Source organism: Lemur catta, chromosome 19 (genome assembly GCF_020740605.2).
Source record: "Lemur catta isolate mLemCat1 chromosome 19, mLemCat1.pri, whole genome shotgun sequence".
Taxonomy (NCBI): domain Eukaryota; kingdom Metazoa; phylum Chordata; class Mammalia; order Primates; family Lemuridae; genus Lemur; species Lemur catta.
In genome coordinates, this window is record NC_059146.1 from 23253827 (window position 1) to 23268422 (window position 14596).

General features: G+C 55.1%; 1 protein-coding gene across 2 annotated transcripts; it reads left to right on the forward strand.

The window, feature by feature from the left end:
• Positions 1-4756: 4756 nt before the first annotated feature.
• IL4I1 (interleukin 4 induced 1) lies at positions 4757-14455 on the forward strand. Of its 2 annotated transcripts, XM_045531099.1 has the most exons (8): positions 8706-8732; positions 9139-9173; positions 9268-9506; positions 10124-10236; positions 10778-10979; positions 12528-12596; positions 12913-13049; positions 13512-14455. In XM_045531099.1, exons 1-8 carry the CDS (start codon positions 8710-8712, stop codon positions 14437-14439), a joined length of 1746 nt encoding a protein of 581 aa, XP_045387055.1. In that variant the 5' UTR covers positions 8706-8709; the 3' UTR covers positions 14440-14455. The 2 variants fall into 2 exon arrangements, with proteins under 2 accessions (XP_045387056.1, XP_045387055.1); XM_045531100.1 differs by lacking the exons at positions 8706-8732; positions 9139-9173 and adding an exon at positions 4757-4897.
• The last annotated feature ends 141 nt before the right edge of the window (positions 14456-14596 follow it).

The following is a 14596-nucleotide window of genomic DNA, read 5'->3' on the forward strand; positions in this document are numbered from 1 at the left end:
AGTATAAGATGTGTACTTGTGAAAATTAACCACCAAGACAAAGCAGTGAATTGTGACTAGAACAGACAACGGATTAGTGAATTTGAAAGGCGAAAAACAGGTCAGCTAAGGGGCCTGAACTAGGTCTTGAGAAAAGGGTAAGACTCGAGCCAAGAGGTCTTCCCTTTGCCTGCATAACATCCCACTCACGCTACACGTCTCCCCTTAGGCCTCACCTCCCCCAGGAAGCCTTCTCAGCCACCAGAGCTCAGGCAGTGGCCATCTTGCAGGTCCCCACAGTGCACCAAGCTGGTTCCTTTGGTGACACTCGCTACACTGCTTCTCTTTCTCACTGTTAGATTGTGAGTTCCTGTGGGCAGAGAGTGATTGTTGTTCCCCTTGTGTCCCCAGCGCAGTCCCTGTCACATTTGTTAAATGAAAGAACAGTGAAGATGAAACCTGACATAACGTTAGTCCACAAAAATGCCTGCTGAAATGGCCACCGTTGCAAGGCCACAGACTTGTTTCTGGACTTCCCAATGCCAAAGTTAACCCAGTCAGTGACAGTAAGATCCACAGAGTCTAGAAGGCAGAAGCCAGCCTGTTGTATACTAAGTATCTTTTGCATTTGTCTTTATACTTTGTTCATTCTCTGAAATACCTATGACTGTATGTTGCTTTCCTAAATAAAAGAAAATTTGTGAAACAAAAAAAAGCTGCCATTAATATGAATAAATGTTAGAAGGAGAAGCTTGAGTAAAAATGTAGGTTCCAAGACTATATCAAGTGGGATGCCATTCTGAAATGCAAAAGCAAGCAAAACTAAGCAACACCTTGTTTAGACAAATGTCAAGACATGATGACGCAGTTTTTGTTTGATGAGAGGGAGTGATGCACAAATCCAAGTTGTGGTGGCCTCTGGGAAGGGGTGGGGCTACTGGTGGCAGAAGAGGAAGCTGTCATGGCCGCTGTTCTGGGTAGTGGGCCCCAGGTGTTTGTGATACCCTAGAATGTACACAGATATTAAGTCATCTGGCACCATCCCTATCCCAGTGGTCACAGATGTCATCAGCAGCATTCCTCACTATCACCTGGGGCTAGCTGGAGCGTTCTGGTTATACAGTGGACACGGATTTATATCGGGTGATTTCCAGATACTAATCCAATGTTCTGCCTCAGCCCTCCAGCCTCCCTCCCATGGGCTGGAATGATACTGTCACGGTGCTGCCCAGGGCTGCACTTTGAAGTGTTTCCCCAGTTCTTAGGCTCCTGGCTTGGAGGAATCACAAGCCTTGGCCCATGCGACAGAGAGATGACAGACACTCAGCAAGTGTGCGTGCAGAATTTATTGTAAGCGAAGTTTAAGGGTGCAAAGTGAAAGTACATTTCCTGAGGGGCAATGGATCTGTCTCTGAGAGTGGAGAAGACACTGTCGTCTTCTGTGTTTTTGCTTTTATATGCCAGTAGTGTATATTGGTGTAAAGGTCAGTTGTAATTACTTATGACTATATGTCATGGGTTTTGGGGTCTGGATTTTTCAAGGTATGAACATAAAGGTTATGTTCCAGACATTCTCCTATATGTGCGCACCTGGGCCAGCGTGCCGTGGTGTCAGCCTAGCTCACAGCAACCTCAAACCCCTGGGCTGAAGCGATCCTGCCTCAGCCTCCCGAGTAGCTGGGACTACAGGTGCATACCATAAGGCCTGGCTAACTTTTCTATTTTTAGTAGAGGCCGGTGTCACTCTTGCTCAGGCTGGTCTTGAACTCCTGACCTCAAGCAATCCTCCCACCTCAGCCTCCCAGAGTGCTAGGGTTACAGGCATGAGCCACCTCGCCCAGCCAACGGTGTTTTTCTGTTTGCTGATTGGTGGTCACTATTCCACGGTCTAATTACCCCATTGATTAAGACTGAAATAACCGTTGCCCTTGGTTATTTTTCTGTAACTCTTTCCTTCTTGTTTTTCTTTAACTGTTTCCTCCTTGTTTTTCTGCTCCTGTCATTCCATTACCTCTTGTTTTTCTGTCCCCAACAAGACCAAGCACTGAGATCTCACTCCTCCTGGGCAGTGGAGGTCAGGACCTTCCGCCTCCTTCAGCCTATTCGATAAACTGGGCCACACATTTTGGAAATTTATGGCCCAGTTTCCAAAATCTTTCAAAGTCATGATCATGAGTTAGTTATTTTCTTGGGCTTCAAAGGACAAGAGTTTTTTTGTCCAAGCAAAGCCATAGGAGGGTGGGAAGGGGAGCAAATTAGAGGAAGACCCCAACAATCCAACCCCACTTGCTTCTCTCGGAAACCTGTCGACAGTGGCCTTTTTCCTCAGCCCAGGACCTTGCCTCACTGACCCCTCTGCCCGAAGGGAGGCCTCAAGTCCCCCTAGAATGTAGAAAGCTTGTATTTTACCTACATGTATCTATTCAGCATCCATTTTTAAAGCACCTACTTCACACCAGATCTTGATCTGGACTGGAGTTAGGAAAATGGAGCAGAGTTTCTCTGCCCACAAGGAGGTCGCTGGGAGGGGCCACACAATCATGATACGATGGAAAAGATCTGAGCATACATTTCCCATGTATACAAGGGCTGTCCAGAAAGTATCCAGCCATGTTCCATTAAATATTTTTATTGTTACATTAACAATGGCTGGATACTTTCCGGATAGCCCTCGTATATGTGTGTGTATATAGATACAGATATTTCATATTATTTGACACATTAAACATCAATAAAGCTTAATTACTTTCTTACAGTTGTATTTTTTTTAATAAAAAAAATTATTCTAATATTTTCTTCCCACCCCTGGAGGGATCGTGGGCACCGCACGTTGAAGGACACAAGTGATTCTGATAAATTAGGAGGATCCCCATGTGGGAGGGATCGATACAGTGTTCTAGAGCCATGTGGGGAATGGTCCCAACAGGCTTCCTGGGGGCGTCAGGGAGGAGTCCCCAAGATTGCCGCTGACTGGGTTCCACCCTGTGATGATGGTGTCATTGTAACTGCAGTTTCCCTTTCCAGGAAGAAAACACAGATGCGCCCTGCCAGTCCAGACAAATGGCCTCTACTTAAGTTCCTCTTCATTAATTAATATGAAGGCAACAAAAGTGGTGACTAAATTTGGAATCAGAGGCTTTTAAAGGTGAATCTCCTCAGTAAGCTCTTATTGCATTTCTATTCCCTGTTTAGGGTTAAGAGTGGCAATTGGATTTATAGCTGTGGCTTTCTTCTAATCTCAAAAAAACTCTCAAATTACTATCCACGTCCTAGCCCCTTCCCCGGAGGATTCCCCTGCCCCTTTCACTGGCCACAGCTCAGCATCAAAAGGCTCAGATTTTTTAAACATTTCCAGAGCTAGAGAGCAGCCTTGATCTCCTATGGAAGATTGAAACTAATCATTCCCAAGCAGTGGTGTGCTGGTACATGTCTAATAGTCAGCTTTCTGCAGTGGGAGGAAGCCCTGATTTGTACAAAACGCCAGTTTCTGTGATGTAAATACTCCCACCATGGCTGATTTCAGGCTGCCAATGTGGTCACTGAACACGAAACTGGAGAGAGACACACTATGTAGAGACAATAAGTTCACCTCAAGAGCATATATGATAGTGTAAAATGTCACATAATTAGGGAGTGATGCGTTTTGAGTATTTGTTTTTAGCAAAATTTATTTAATTGTAAATAAAATTTAATAATGAATGGCTTATAAAGCAAAACCAAAACACCCCGAAAATTTAAGTCAGCTCTTGTGAAGTGGTATGAGCCAGCTCCAGCACACCACTGCTCCTAAGTTTTCAGTGAATCCCCAGAATATCTAAGTACCTGCTTCTTGGACACCGGCCAGCCCTCAAGCCAGGCTTAGGTGACCCCAGCTGCTCCCATGCCTGTCCCACAACATCACACCTCCAGCTCGCACACACCCGGGCACTGGTCACTTCAAACACAGTGACTCACCTGGGCACTCCCATCTCATCTCACCTCCGCACACTATCTAGTTAAAACCCCATGAACACCAAAAATTTCCCTGTGGCAGGAACCAGACTGGTGCACTGCCTTGCCAGGGCCTAGCCTGGTGCCTGGTGTCACATCAGACCCTCTGGTTCTAAGGAAACAGATTCCCAAATCCATGGAAACAAAAGTGACACTTTACTGACAGAGACATTCATTCACCCAAATGCTGTGTGGGCTCTGATTTGAATCTTGATTCAAACAAACCAGTTCTTTAAAAAGATAATTATGAGGAAATCTGGGAAATGTGAACATTGATTTAATGATATTAAGGAATTATTGCTGTTTTTAAATGTGAAGTATTGCAAATTTTGTGTTTTAAAAAGCAGATCAGTTCTTTTAGAGGAGAGGTTGGCAAACTACAGTTCCCTCCTCCTGTTTTTGTAAATAAAGTTTTATTGGAACATAGCCATGTCCACCCATTTACATGTTGCCTCCGGCTGCTTGGAGGTCAGAGTTGCATAGTCAGGACACAGAGCCCATGGCCTGCAAAGCCTCAAATGTTTACACAAAAAGTTTGCCAGCCCCTGCTTGAGAGAAACATCCCAACACGTTTATCTACAAAACAATATCATGTCTGGGATTTGCTTTAAAATAATCCAATGGGGGAGAGAGAAAGTGTAAATGAAACAGGGCTATGAGGCCACAAATACACTTGGGTTAGTGATCCTAGTATCTGTTTTCATACCATTGAAAATTTGCCATAATAAAACACTTGAGAAAGGAGGGAGGGTCTGCTTTTCAACCACTGACCCCACACCAGGACTCTGGCACCTGTGGTCTAACAAGGGCATCAGGATAAAGCCACCACCATTCACCCCGGCTCTGTACATGCCCAACAATGACTTCTATCCCAGGCTAACCAGAAAGGCCATGAGTGATGAGAGAGCCCTCCAGAGCCAGCCATGCAGTGAGTGCTCCCCATTGGGGCCCACGGGCGTTCTGGAAACTGGGGAAGGAGGGGCACGAGGGATCTGTGGGAAGGGGGCCCCTGTCTGGGGGTCAAGCCAGAGATCAGAGAGGCTTAGGTAAGTCCATCCTTTGTTCTCTGCACCCCTTCCCCTCATCCTGGCCCTAAACCCTGACTTCTACCTGGGTCCCTGGGCTCCCCTAGGCAGGCCCTGCCAGCCTCTGAGACTTGGTGAAAGTTTTAATACTAAGCACTCAGGCTCTTTGGATGGACTCAGAGTGTATATGTGTATGTGTACAAACACACACACATGTGTTTGTGTCACGCAATGGCCCACCCTTAGCTGCCATCAGCATTAGCTGCCCTGATGGGCCCCGAGGCCCCCAGTGGGGTTGGGGCCAGTCTCTGGCTGCTGTGTAGATATGATCAAAACCCCATTAGAACCATTATTGTGGTTCTAGAAGTAAATCAAATAGGGTAGGGTTTTTCCCCCTAAAAACCATTTTTAGGCTAGGCAGTGGCTCACGCCTGTAATCCCAGCACTCTGGGAGGCCAAGGTGGGAGGATCACTTGAGCTCAGAAGTTCAAGACCAGCCTGAGCAAGAATGAGACCCCATCTCTACTAAAAATAGAAAAAATTACCCAGGGTGGTGGCACGTGCCTGTAGTCCCAGCTACTCAGGAGGCTGAGGCAGAAGGATTGCTTGAGCCCAGGAGTTTGAGGTTGCTGTGAGCTAGGCTGACCTTTCCTCCCCCTGCTCCCTCTCGTCCCCTTATCCCGTCCCTGCTTCTGCCCCCAACCTGCCCCAGCTGGGCCTGCTGGGCATCCACCCTGTCCTGTCTCCTACCCACTACCTGATCCAAACTGCTCTTTTTTCCTGACTCATTCCACCCTAATCCCTACCCCTGATTCAACCCAAATGCCAGTCTCCTCAGTATTATCAGGAATGATCTGGAAAGCCCACTCTTCCCACCAGTGGAGATTAGCATCAGTCCTGACTTGGCCCTATCCCTCTCTCTGTTCTTCACTTCGGGTGCCTGGCCCTGCCTGATGTATTGCTTCCAACTAACATTAATGGGGATTTTTTTTCTTTAATCGCAAAAGTAATACATGCTGAATGAAGACAATGTGAAATACACGTACACACACACACACACAAAACCCAAAGGAAGAAAGCAATCCCCCAATTATTCATAGTCTCCTGCCCCCAAAACAACCTCTGTAGGATACTCCGCCATGTGGCCTTCCAGCGTTTCTTCTTTTCCTGCTAACTGTGTGGAGACATTTTTGGTTGTCACCCCTGGATGGGGGAAGAGTACTACTGGCATCTACTGGGTAGAGGCCAGCGATGCTGCTCACCATCCTACAAAATGCGCAGGACAGGCCCCACCAAGAACTAGCTGGCCCCAAATGTCAACAGTGCTGAGGTGGAGACACCCTGCCCTGACCCCATCCCTAATCCACAGTTGAAGCTTGCTCCTGACCGCAGAGTGGTTAGGAACACCAGCCGGGAGCCGGGCTGCCTGCCGTCAAAGCTGGGCTCTGCCCCTTCCAAGCTGGTGACTTATCTGGCCTCAGTTTTCTCCACCGTAAAATAGGGACAGCTAAACTCACCTTGCCAGAGTTGTTCTTGGAGTAAATGAAGGAAAACATATAAAGTGTCTGGCACAGAGTTAAGTACTACTAAACAGTAGCCACTGTCATTTCATCAATAGCAAGGCGATTGATGAGACCCTGCTCTAAAGGGATCCCTGCCCTTGGGCGGTGCTCCCCCTGAGTGATGCTCCCCACGGCAGTGCTCTGTTTCTCTCCCTCCCACCCCTTCCCCCACTGATCCCTGCAGAGGGAGGCTGGTGCTGCATCTCCCTTCCTTAGAGTCCACAGGTGAGCTGTGCATGTGCCCAGAGCCAGGGAGCTGTGAACAGCAACCTGTATGGGAAAGACAGGGTCGACTCAGGGACCCCAGCAGGGCCTCACCCATCCACTCTGGGGACCCAAAGACTGCGCAGACATGCCCTGGGAGCCCCTTGGCTCTGTGGTGTCCGTCCCTTTTCAGGGTAGTTTCTGTTTCCTCTCACTTGTGTGGATCACTGTCACGAGGCTGTAGAACTGAGGGTCTTCTGGGCAGGGCCTAGGGGACCCTGGGGTCTGCCCACCAGGTAGGAACCCCCAGTACCACCATTCCCTGCTCTGGGCCCAGGGAAAGCACTCTCCCCTCTGGCCCAGGTTCCTGCCCCCTCACTCGGGGCCTGGACTGGACGAGAAACCACGTTTGCAGAGCACAGGGCCTGGCCGAGGCACAGGTGACTAAGGTCATAATGTAGCATTCGCACCCTACACGTCACTGTGAGGAAAGCAAGCCCCATCTGCTGGGGAGACCTGGGCTCTGGGACCTCGGGCAAGCGCCTCCCTCTCTCTGTGCCCCAGGGTCCTCCTCTGCCCCACCCCTCACCATCTCTGAGCCTCAGTTTCCTCATCTGTCAAATGTAGGCATTGTGAGGCTCACAATGAGTGCAAAGCCCTGAGCACAGGGTGACCTCTGAGCTCACCGTGGGGACAGACCCTCTTGTTACCATTTTTGCTGACCTGAGCTCTCAGCAGGCAGCCTCGGAGGCTCTGTCCAGCTTTCTGATTCTGTTTCCTTTTGGCCACCGCCTCGCCCCCAACATCATGTTTTCTGACTCATACATACCTCCAACCCCCTTCCCTCCATCAAACCACATCCCTCTTCCATTTACTGTCAAGACTTTCCCATCTTGCTCTTTCTTGGCAACGTCCCCGACGCCCTTGCTACAGAGAATCTGCCTGCCTCTGGCTTCTCTCCTCACTGACGCCCTGGCTCCCTCTCCCCTACCCGCCTCTCCCCTACCCCCAAGAAAAGTCCCCGCCATGGCTTCCCCACCCCACCCACTTCAAGGTGCCACCCACGCCCTGCCCCGAGCTGAGCGCCACAGCAGTCCTCCAGGCAGGGCTGGGGAGGAGGGGCAAAGGCATGCCTGGGCGCTCCCGCTGCCAGGTGGCCACTCCCAGCCCCCTGGTCCCCACAGCCACAGCAGCGGGCACTTCCACAGGAGCAGGATGACTCAGCTGCTGCGCAGGTCTTACCTGGATTCCCTCACTCTGCCCTAAAACATCGTGATGGCCCCATTTGACAGCTGCAGATGGGAGCCACACAGAGGAGGGGAAGGCCCTTGCCCAAAATCCCCGGCTGGCAGGCGCCAGGTGGGCTGGCTCAGAGCCCACGCCCTGACCCCTGCACTGCTGCCTGCGAGCCCTGCCGCTATGCTCAGGCTCAGAGTGGTGGGGGGACAGGGGAGTGGAGCCATCAAGGGCCCTGCAGGGCATGGTGACAGCTGACAGAGAGGGACTCAGAGGAGAGAAGAGGCCTGGCCCAGGGACCTGCAGCCTCACAGCCAGAGACCCTCCATCCTCCTGCCCCAGGAATCAAGGAGGCAGAGAGAGCACCGGGGAGGGTAGAAACAGGGACCTGGGCAGGCCGAAGGGGCAGTCCCTGCCGTTAGGAGGTTACCTGAGAATTTATTTCCAGTCTCTAAACCGCCCCAGAACTATCTGGGGCAAGAGGAAGAAAATAGACTGGTTTACTTCCTCCCAGCCCCCTTTCTCCCACTCCTCCCACACCCACCCTCCTCCCCCAGCCTCAATTAGACTCTGAGCATCTGACCTTGCAACTCCAGGATAGCAGTTTCATTTCCCTGCCGATTCCCCAAGGGAGGGGTGGGAGGGGTGGGAGGGGCTGGGGGGGATTTAAGGGGAGAGAAGGGGCCGCGGAGGGCAGAGCGGAGGAAAGCACCATGCTGCTGCCCCAGCGCTGGAGGTAGAGAGACACAGCCAGCGGGCGGCAGGGGGACAGAGACAGGACAGCACAACGAGGGGCTGGCTGAGAGGCGGGGGAGAGGGGAGAGACCCAGAGCCAGTCAGGTGGGGAGGGGGTGAGAGAAAGAGGGAACAGAGGAGAGACGGGGAGGCGGAGAGCGAGCTGAACAGAGCAGGAGAGATGTCGGGCAGAGGTGGAGAATGAGGGCAGAGACCGGCAAGGAGGGAGGCGAGGGTGGTCTAGGGGACTCTGAAGGATCCAAGTCGGGGACACAGGTGTCCAGAGAGGAAGGCGGTTACGGGCAAGGGCTGAGGCCGGCCGATGGGCAACCTACAGGGAGACAGAGTCAGGCTGGGGGAGGGACACTCGTCCCATCACAGTGGCCCTCGCTTCTCCTCCACCCCAGACACCATCTCCTACCAAGAGGCATGGCCCCGTTGGGTGAGTAAGCAGGGGAGGTGGCTCTGGGACAAGTGGGGCAGAACCCCTCTGTCCCCCATCCCCGCCACCTACCTACTGACCCTCTCCTTCCCAGCCCTGCGCCTCCTCGTCCTCGTCCCCATCCTCCTCAGCCTGGTGGCCTCCCTGGACTGGAGGGCTGACCACAGCCAGGACCCCCTTGAGAAATGCACGCACGATCCTGACTATGAGCAGCTGCTCAAGGTGGTGACCTTGGGTCTCAATCGGACCCTGAGGCCCCAGAAGGTGATCGTGGTTGGTGCTGGTGTGGCTGGGCTGGTGGCCGCCAGGGTGCTCAGCGATGCTGGACACAAGGTGAGAAGTGCTGCTTGCAGTCTACCTTGAGTCTTTCCTGCTGCAGGCTTTGCATCCTCGGGCAGAGGGTCCTGGCCACATCCCCGCTTGAGGGGGTGGAGGTTGGTGGGAGGTGGAGAGAGGGGGTCTGGGAGTCTGGGGGTCTGGGAGTGAAGCCCAAAGCCCCCTGCTCTCCTGTGTCTGCACCAAGAGGCCCTAGACTCTCCTGTCCTACTCTTCCTCATCCCAGAGGGAAGTCCCACTGGAAAGATCCTCCGACCTGAGCTGGGGGTGGACGTGGAAATTCCACCAAGGGGAAGTGCCCCCTGAGGTCTAACCACTGTCTCTCTCACTGAAATCCAAGAATGAGAATGGGACAACCCAGGGGTTTCTAGGCTTATGAAAAATGTCCCCACTCCCTGATCTGGGAAGTCCCTCTGCAATCTAACTGGTAGCCTTCTGCTGCAGCCTGGAACTGCTCACTATGTGTTGTTCTCCCACCAGCCCCCCACCTCCCACAAAGAAAGGGACCCTTGTAGTCTAGGTCTGTGGGGATGGAGGAAGGCAGGGGCTGGCACAGGGTGGGGTGGGGGATGGTGATTGGGAGGAGCTGAAGGGCCCCCATCCCCTTCCCGCAGGTCACCATCCTGGAGGCAAACAACAGGATCGGAGGCCGCATCTTCACCTACCGAGACCCGAAGACTGGCTGGACTGGGGAGCTGGGGGCCATGCGCATGCCCAGCTCCCACAGGTGAGGCCTGACCCGGCAACCAGGCAGGCACCAGGGCCACCGCCAGCCCCACCTGTGTGCCCAGACTCAACCAGACCCCCAACTTGAACTTCGACTCCTCCAACCTAGACCCCCGACGCAAGTCGGGTCTAGACCCAACCTCCAACTCCATCCTTCACCTAACCCCGATTTATGGTCTCCTGGTTCCAGCCCCACCACTGTGCCTCCTGCAACCCTCAGGCGGGCACACCCTGGCCAGCCCTGCCCCGGCCCAAAGCCAGCTCCACTGTTGTACCCTCTAGGCCTCCAGCTCTACCTCCCCAGGCCCAGCCTCCTCCCCATCCCAAACATCTGTCTAACCCAAACTCTATTCCCAGTCCCAAATCTACTCCGGGGCCTAATTTCATCCCCAACAAAAGCCAACTCCCACTCCTAACCCAATCCTGGTACTCCTACTGCCCTCAGCCTTCCAACGTCGTCCGCATCTCATTCCCGTCCTCCAGCATTGACGACCCCAAATCCAGCCCCACCCCTGGCCTCATGCCAAACCTCCCATCCTCAGGATCCTGCACAAGCTCTGCCACAGGCTGGGACTCAACCTGACAAAATTCATCCAGTACGACGAGAACACGTGGACCGAAGTGAACAACGTGAAACTGCGGAACTACGTGGTGGAGAAGATGCCCGAGAAGCTGGGCTACGCCCTGCGCCCCAGGGAGAAGGGCCACTCGCCCGAAGGTATCTACCAGATGGCTCTCAGCAAGGTGCGCTGCCCTGTGCTCCTCCCGCCCTGACGCCCACGCCGCCTTTTCTCCTCCGGGGCGTCGCCCCAGCCTGCTCCCTGGCGTGGCTTTCCTTCTCTCTGTCATCCCTCTGGTCTCCCACCACTGGCTCTTCAGTCTTTAGTTTCCCCATAAACATTGCTGGTCCCTGAAGCGCCATCGGCTTTTGGTCTCTTCTTCCTCTTCTCACCCACACACTATCCTGGACAACCTCACCTTTCTATACTTTTGGCCTAAACTTGGATCTATAGGCTGATGTCTCCGAAATCTGTCTCCTGAGACCCAGACCTATGGCCCTCTCCTGGGCCCCTCCAGCTCCACTGAGCTCAGCTTCCCTAAGCCTGCTGGAATGCCTGGGGGCCCCACTATGCCCCAGTCACCCGCAGACCCCCAGGGGCCTCCTGATCCCTCCCCCCACCCTGCCCCGCTGCCGCCGCCTCCTTCTCCCCTCTCCCACCCTCAGTTCCCCAGCCCTGCTCATATCTCTCTGTCCCACCCCAGCGCAGGCCTCCTCCTCTCCTCTACCCTCCCCCAGCCTCCTCCCCGGCTGCCCAGCCTCAGTCTCCCCAGCCTGGCACCAGGAGGCTCTTTCCATACCAGAGTGACTGAGTTCACAGCCCCCTGTGGCTCCCAAAGCCTCCAGGACAAGTCCCAGCTTCTCAGGCTCAGGTTCCAGTCCCGAGTGGCCTTACCTGCCCCACCCCTCTAGCCTCATCTTCTTTTCTCCTCTAAGAAGTTTCTGTCACCCACAAAGTCTTCACAGTGGTCCAGATGCCCCCGGCTCTATGTTCCTTCTCACCCACTGCACTTGTTCAGCGCCCCAAGCCCATGGCTCTCCCTTTCCCACCCAGGGAACTGCCACTCAGCTGCTCATCCTGCAACGCCCCTCCTCCAGAAGGCCCTCCTGGTGCCCTTAGGGCGGAGCTGGCCACACCCCACTCTGAGAGCCCCTTACTTGTCCATCTTCCATCCGGGACGAGAGAGGGGGCCAAGTTCGGGTCATTTCTGTGCCCTGGCAGTGACCAGTTTGGGGAGCCTGGGGACATGAGAGGCGAATGAGTGACTGAGTGAAGGGGCACCTCTTTCCTCAGGGAGTTCCTTGAGTGGTCATGCCCTGTCAGTGCTGACAGGTGGCAGAGGGGACTTAGCTTCTGTCCATGCCCACAATGATCCAGGCAACAAATAATCAACCAAGCACGACCAGGACAGACACAAGCCCTGTGTTCATGGAGCTCACAGGCTAGCACAGAAATAGGCAAAATGACATCCAACTGGGATGAGAGGTGACAACCCAGGTGGGCTGAATGCTGGGGGCAGAGGGGATACTAGTCTTGCTGGAGTGGTGGCACCTGAGTTGCAGTGAAGGGCAAGGCTGAGGGCATAGCATGGGCAAAAGCCCAGGGCTTTGAAAGAGAGTGGCAATGGCCAGCCGTGGGCAGAACCAGGGGGAGGACCCAGGTTTGGCCTCCAGGCCGGGCCTTCACCCCTCCAGCCCCGGCAGCTCAGCACAGTCTGCTTGTTCCACGACAGGCCCTCAAAGATTTCAAGGTACTGGGCTGCAGAAAGGCAATGAAGAAATTTGAAAGGCTCACGCTCCTGGTGAGTGGGGCCCTGGCTTTGTTGTCTGGGAAATGGTGGCAAAAAAGGTGCCCATGGGGCCTTTCCCAAAGAATCAGAAGGCGGGACACCAGGACCCCAGTCTGGCCACCACCTCCCTGCTTTACTCTAGGGCTGGACATGCCTCCTCTCTGGACCTCAGTTTCCCTCATCTGTCACAGGAGGGAAGACCAGATCCCTTTGGTCCCAGGGAGGTGCCAGGGAGGCCCAACTGGGGAGGGGTCCCCACTCCCGTGGGGATGGAGCCAGCAGGTACAGCCTGTCGGGACCCTGACTTGGGCCCACACCCACCCCACAGGAATACCTCCTCGGGGAGGGGAACCTGAGCCAGCCGGCCGTGCAACTCCTAGGAGATGTGCTGTCCAAGGATGGTTTCTTCTACCTCAGCTTCGCGGAGGCCCTTCGGGCCTACACCTGCCTCAGCGACCGGCTCCAGTGAGGGGCGGGGCCGGCGGGTAGGGGTGGGGCGGGCGGAGGCCAATCGGGGCGAGTAACGGGGAGTGGGTGGAGCCGTGGGACTGGGTGGGTGGAGCTGCGGGAAGGGCGTGGCCCGAGGTGTGTGGGAGGAGGCTAAAGGGTTGGAGAGGTGGTCTGGCCGCGCGGGCCCAGGCATCCTGGTGCTCCGAAGGAACTGGTAAGAATGGTTCCCAAAGAAGGGCGTGGTTCAGAGGAGCAGCGGCAGGGTTCTGGGGTCGCACAATCGCCTACTCCTCAGGCCTCGGGAACAGCGAGAACCGGCGGGGTCGGGGGGAGGCAGACGGAGGGGTGGGCTTGGCAGGAGCGGGCAGGTGTCAACTGCTCTTCCTCATCCCGGAGGGGCAAGCAGAAAGGGGTGGGCGGGGCCTACGCGGAGGGGCGGGGCGCAGAGCCCGGGTCACGCGCTCGCCTCGCCCGCAGGTACAGTCGCATCGTGGGCGGCTGGGACCTGTTGCCACGCGCGTTGCTGAGCTCGCTGTCGGGGCCCGTGCTGCTGAACTCGCCGGTCGTGGCGATGACGCAGTGGCAGCACCATGTGCAAGTGCAGATGGCCACCTCCCGCCACAATCTGAAGACGCTGACCGCGGACGTGGTGCTGCTGACGGCGAGCGGGCCGGCGGTGCAGCGCATAAGGTTCTCGCCGCCGCTGCCGCACCGACTGCAGGAGGCGCTGCGTGGGCTGCACTACGTGCCGGCCACCAAGGTATACCTGAGCTTCCGCCGGCCCTTCTGGCACGACGACCACATGAAAGGCGGCCACTCCAACACCAACCGCCCGTCGCGCATGATATTCTACCCGCCGCCGCACGAGGGCGCGCTGCTGCTGGCCTCCTACACGTGGTCGGACGACGCCGCCGCGTTTGCCGGCCTGAGCCGCGACGAGGCGCTGCGCTTGGCGCTCCGCGACGTGGCGGCGCTACACGGGCCGGTCGTGTACCAGCTCTGGGACGGCAGGGGCATCGTCAAGCGCTGGGCAGAGGACCCGTACAGCCAGGGTGGCTTCGTGGTGCAGCCGCCGGCGCTCTGGCACAGCGAGGACAACGCGCAGGACTACAACTGGGCGGTCCCTTATGGCCGCATCTACTTCGCCGGGGAGCACACGGCCTACCCACACGGCTGGGTGGAGACGGCTGTCAAGTCGGCGCTGCGTGCTGCCATTAGGATCAACAGCAGGCAGAGGCATGTGTCCCCGACCGGCAGCACACAGGAGCCATGGCAGTGGAAGGGCCATAGGCACCCGATGGCCAGGAGCACCACGTGTCACCTGGCAAAGAGAGATGCCACCCCACCTCCAGTCCAACCCCAGTTCTCTCTCCCACACACAACCCACAACAGGACCCTGTATTAAAGTATTTTCGGAAAAAGCGGGGTGGTCCGGCCTACTGCTTGGCTCAGTTGTTTCCCCAATTTGCCTGAACCAGAGCCATTATCTGGTTAGAAAGGGGGGGCACCTAGAGCTTAGCACTTGTCACTCTGGACCTTAAAAAAAAAAAAAAAAAAGAAAA

Coding starts and splice junctions, on each gene's coding strand:
- IL4I1 (XM_045531100.1), top strand. CDS start 4,819: ATGCCCAACAATGACTTCTATCCCAGGCTAACCAGAAAGGCCATGAGT. Junction 9,507..10,123: donor TCAGCGATGCTGGACACAAG/GTGAGAAGTGCT, acceptor CCCTTCCCGCAG/GTCACCATCCTGGAGGCAAA. Junction 10,980..12,527: donor ACCAGATGGCTCTCAGCAAG/GTGCGCTGCCCT, acceptor GTTCCACGACAG/GCCCTCAAAGATTTCAAGGT.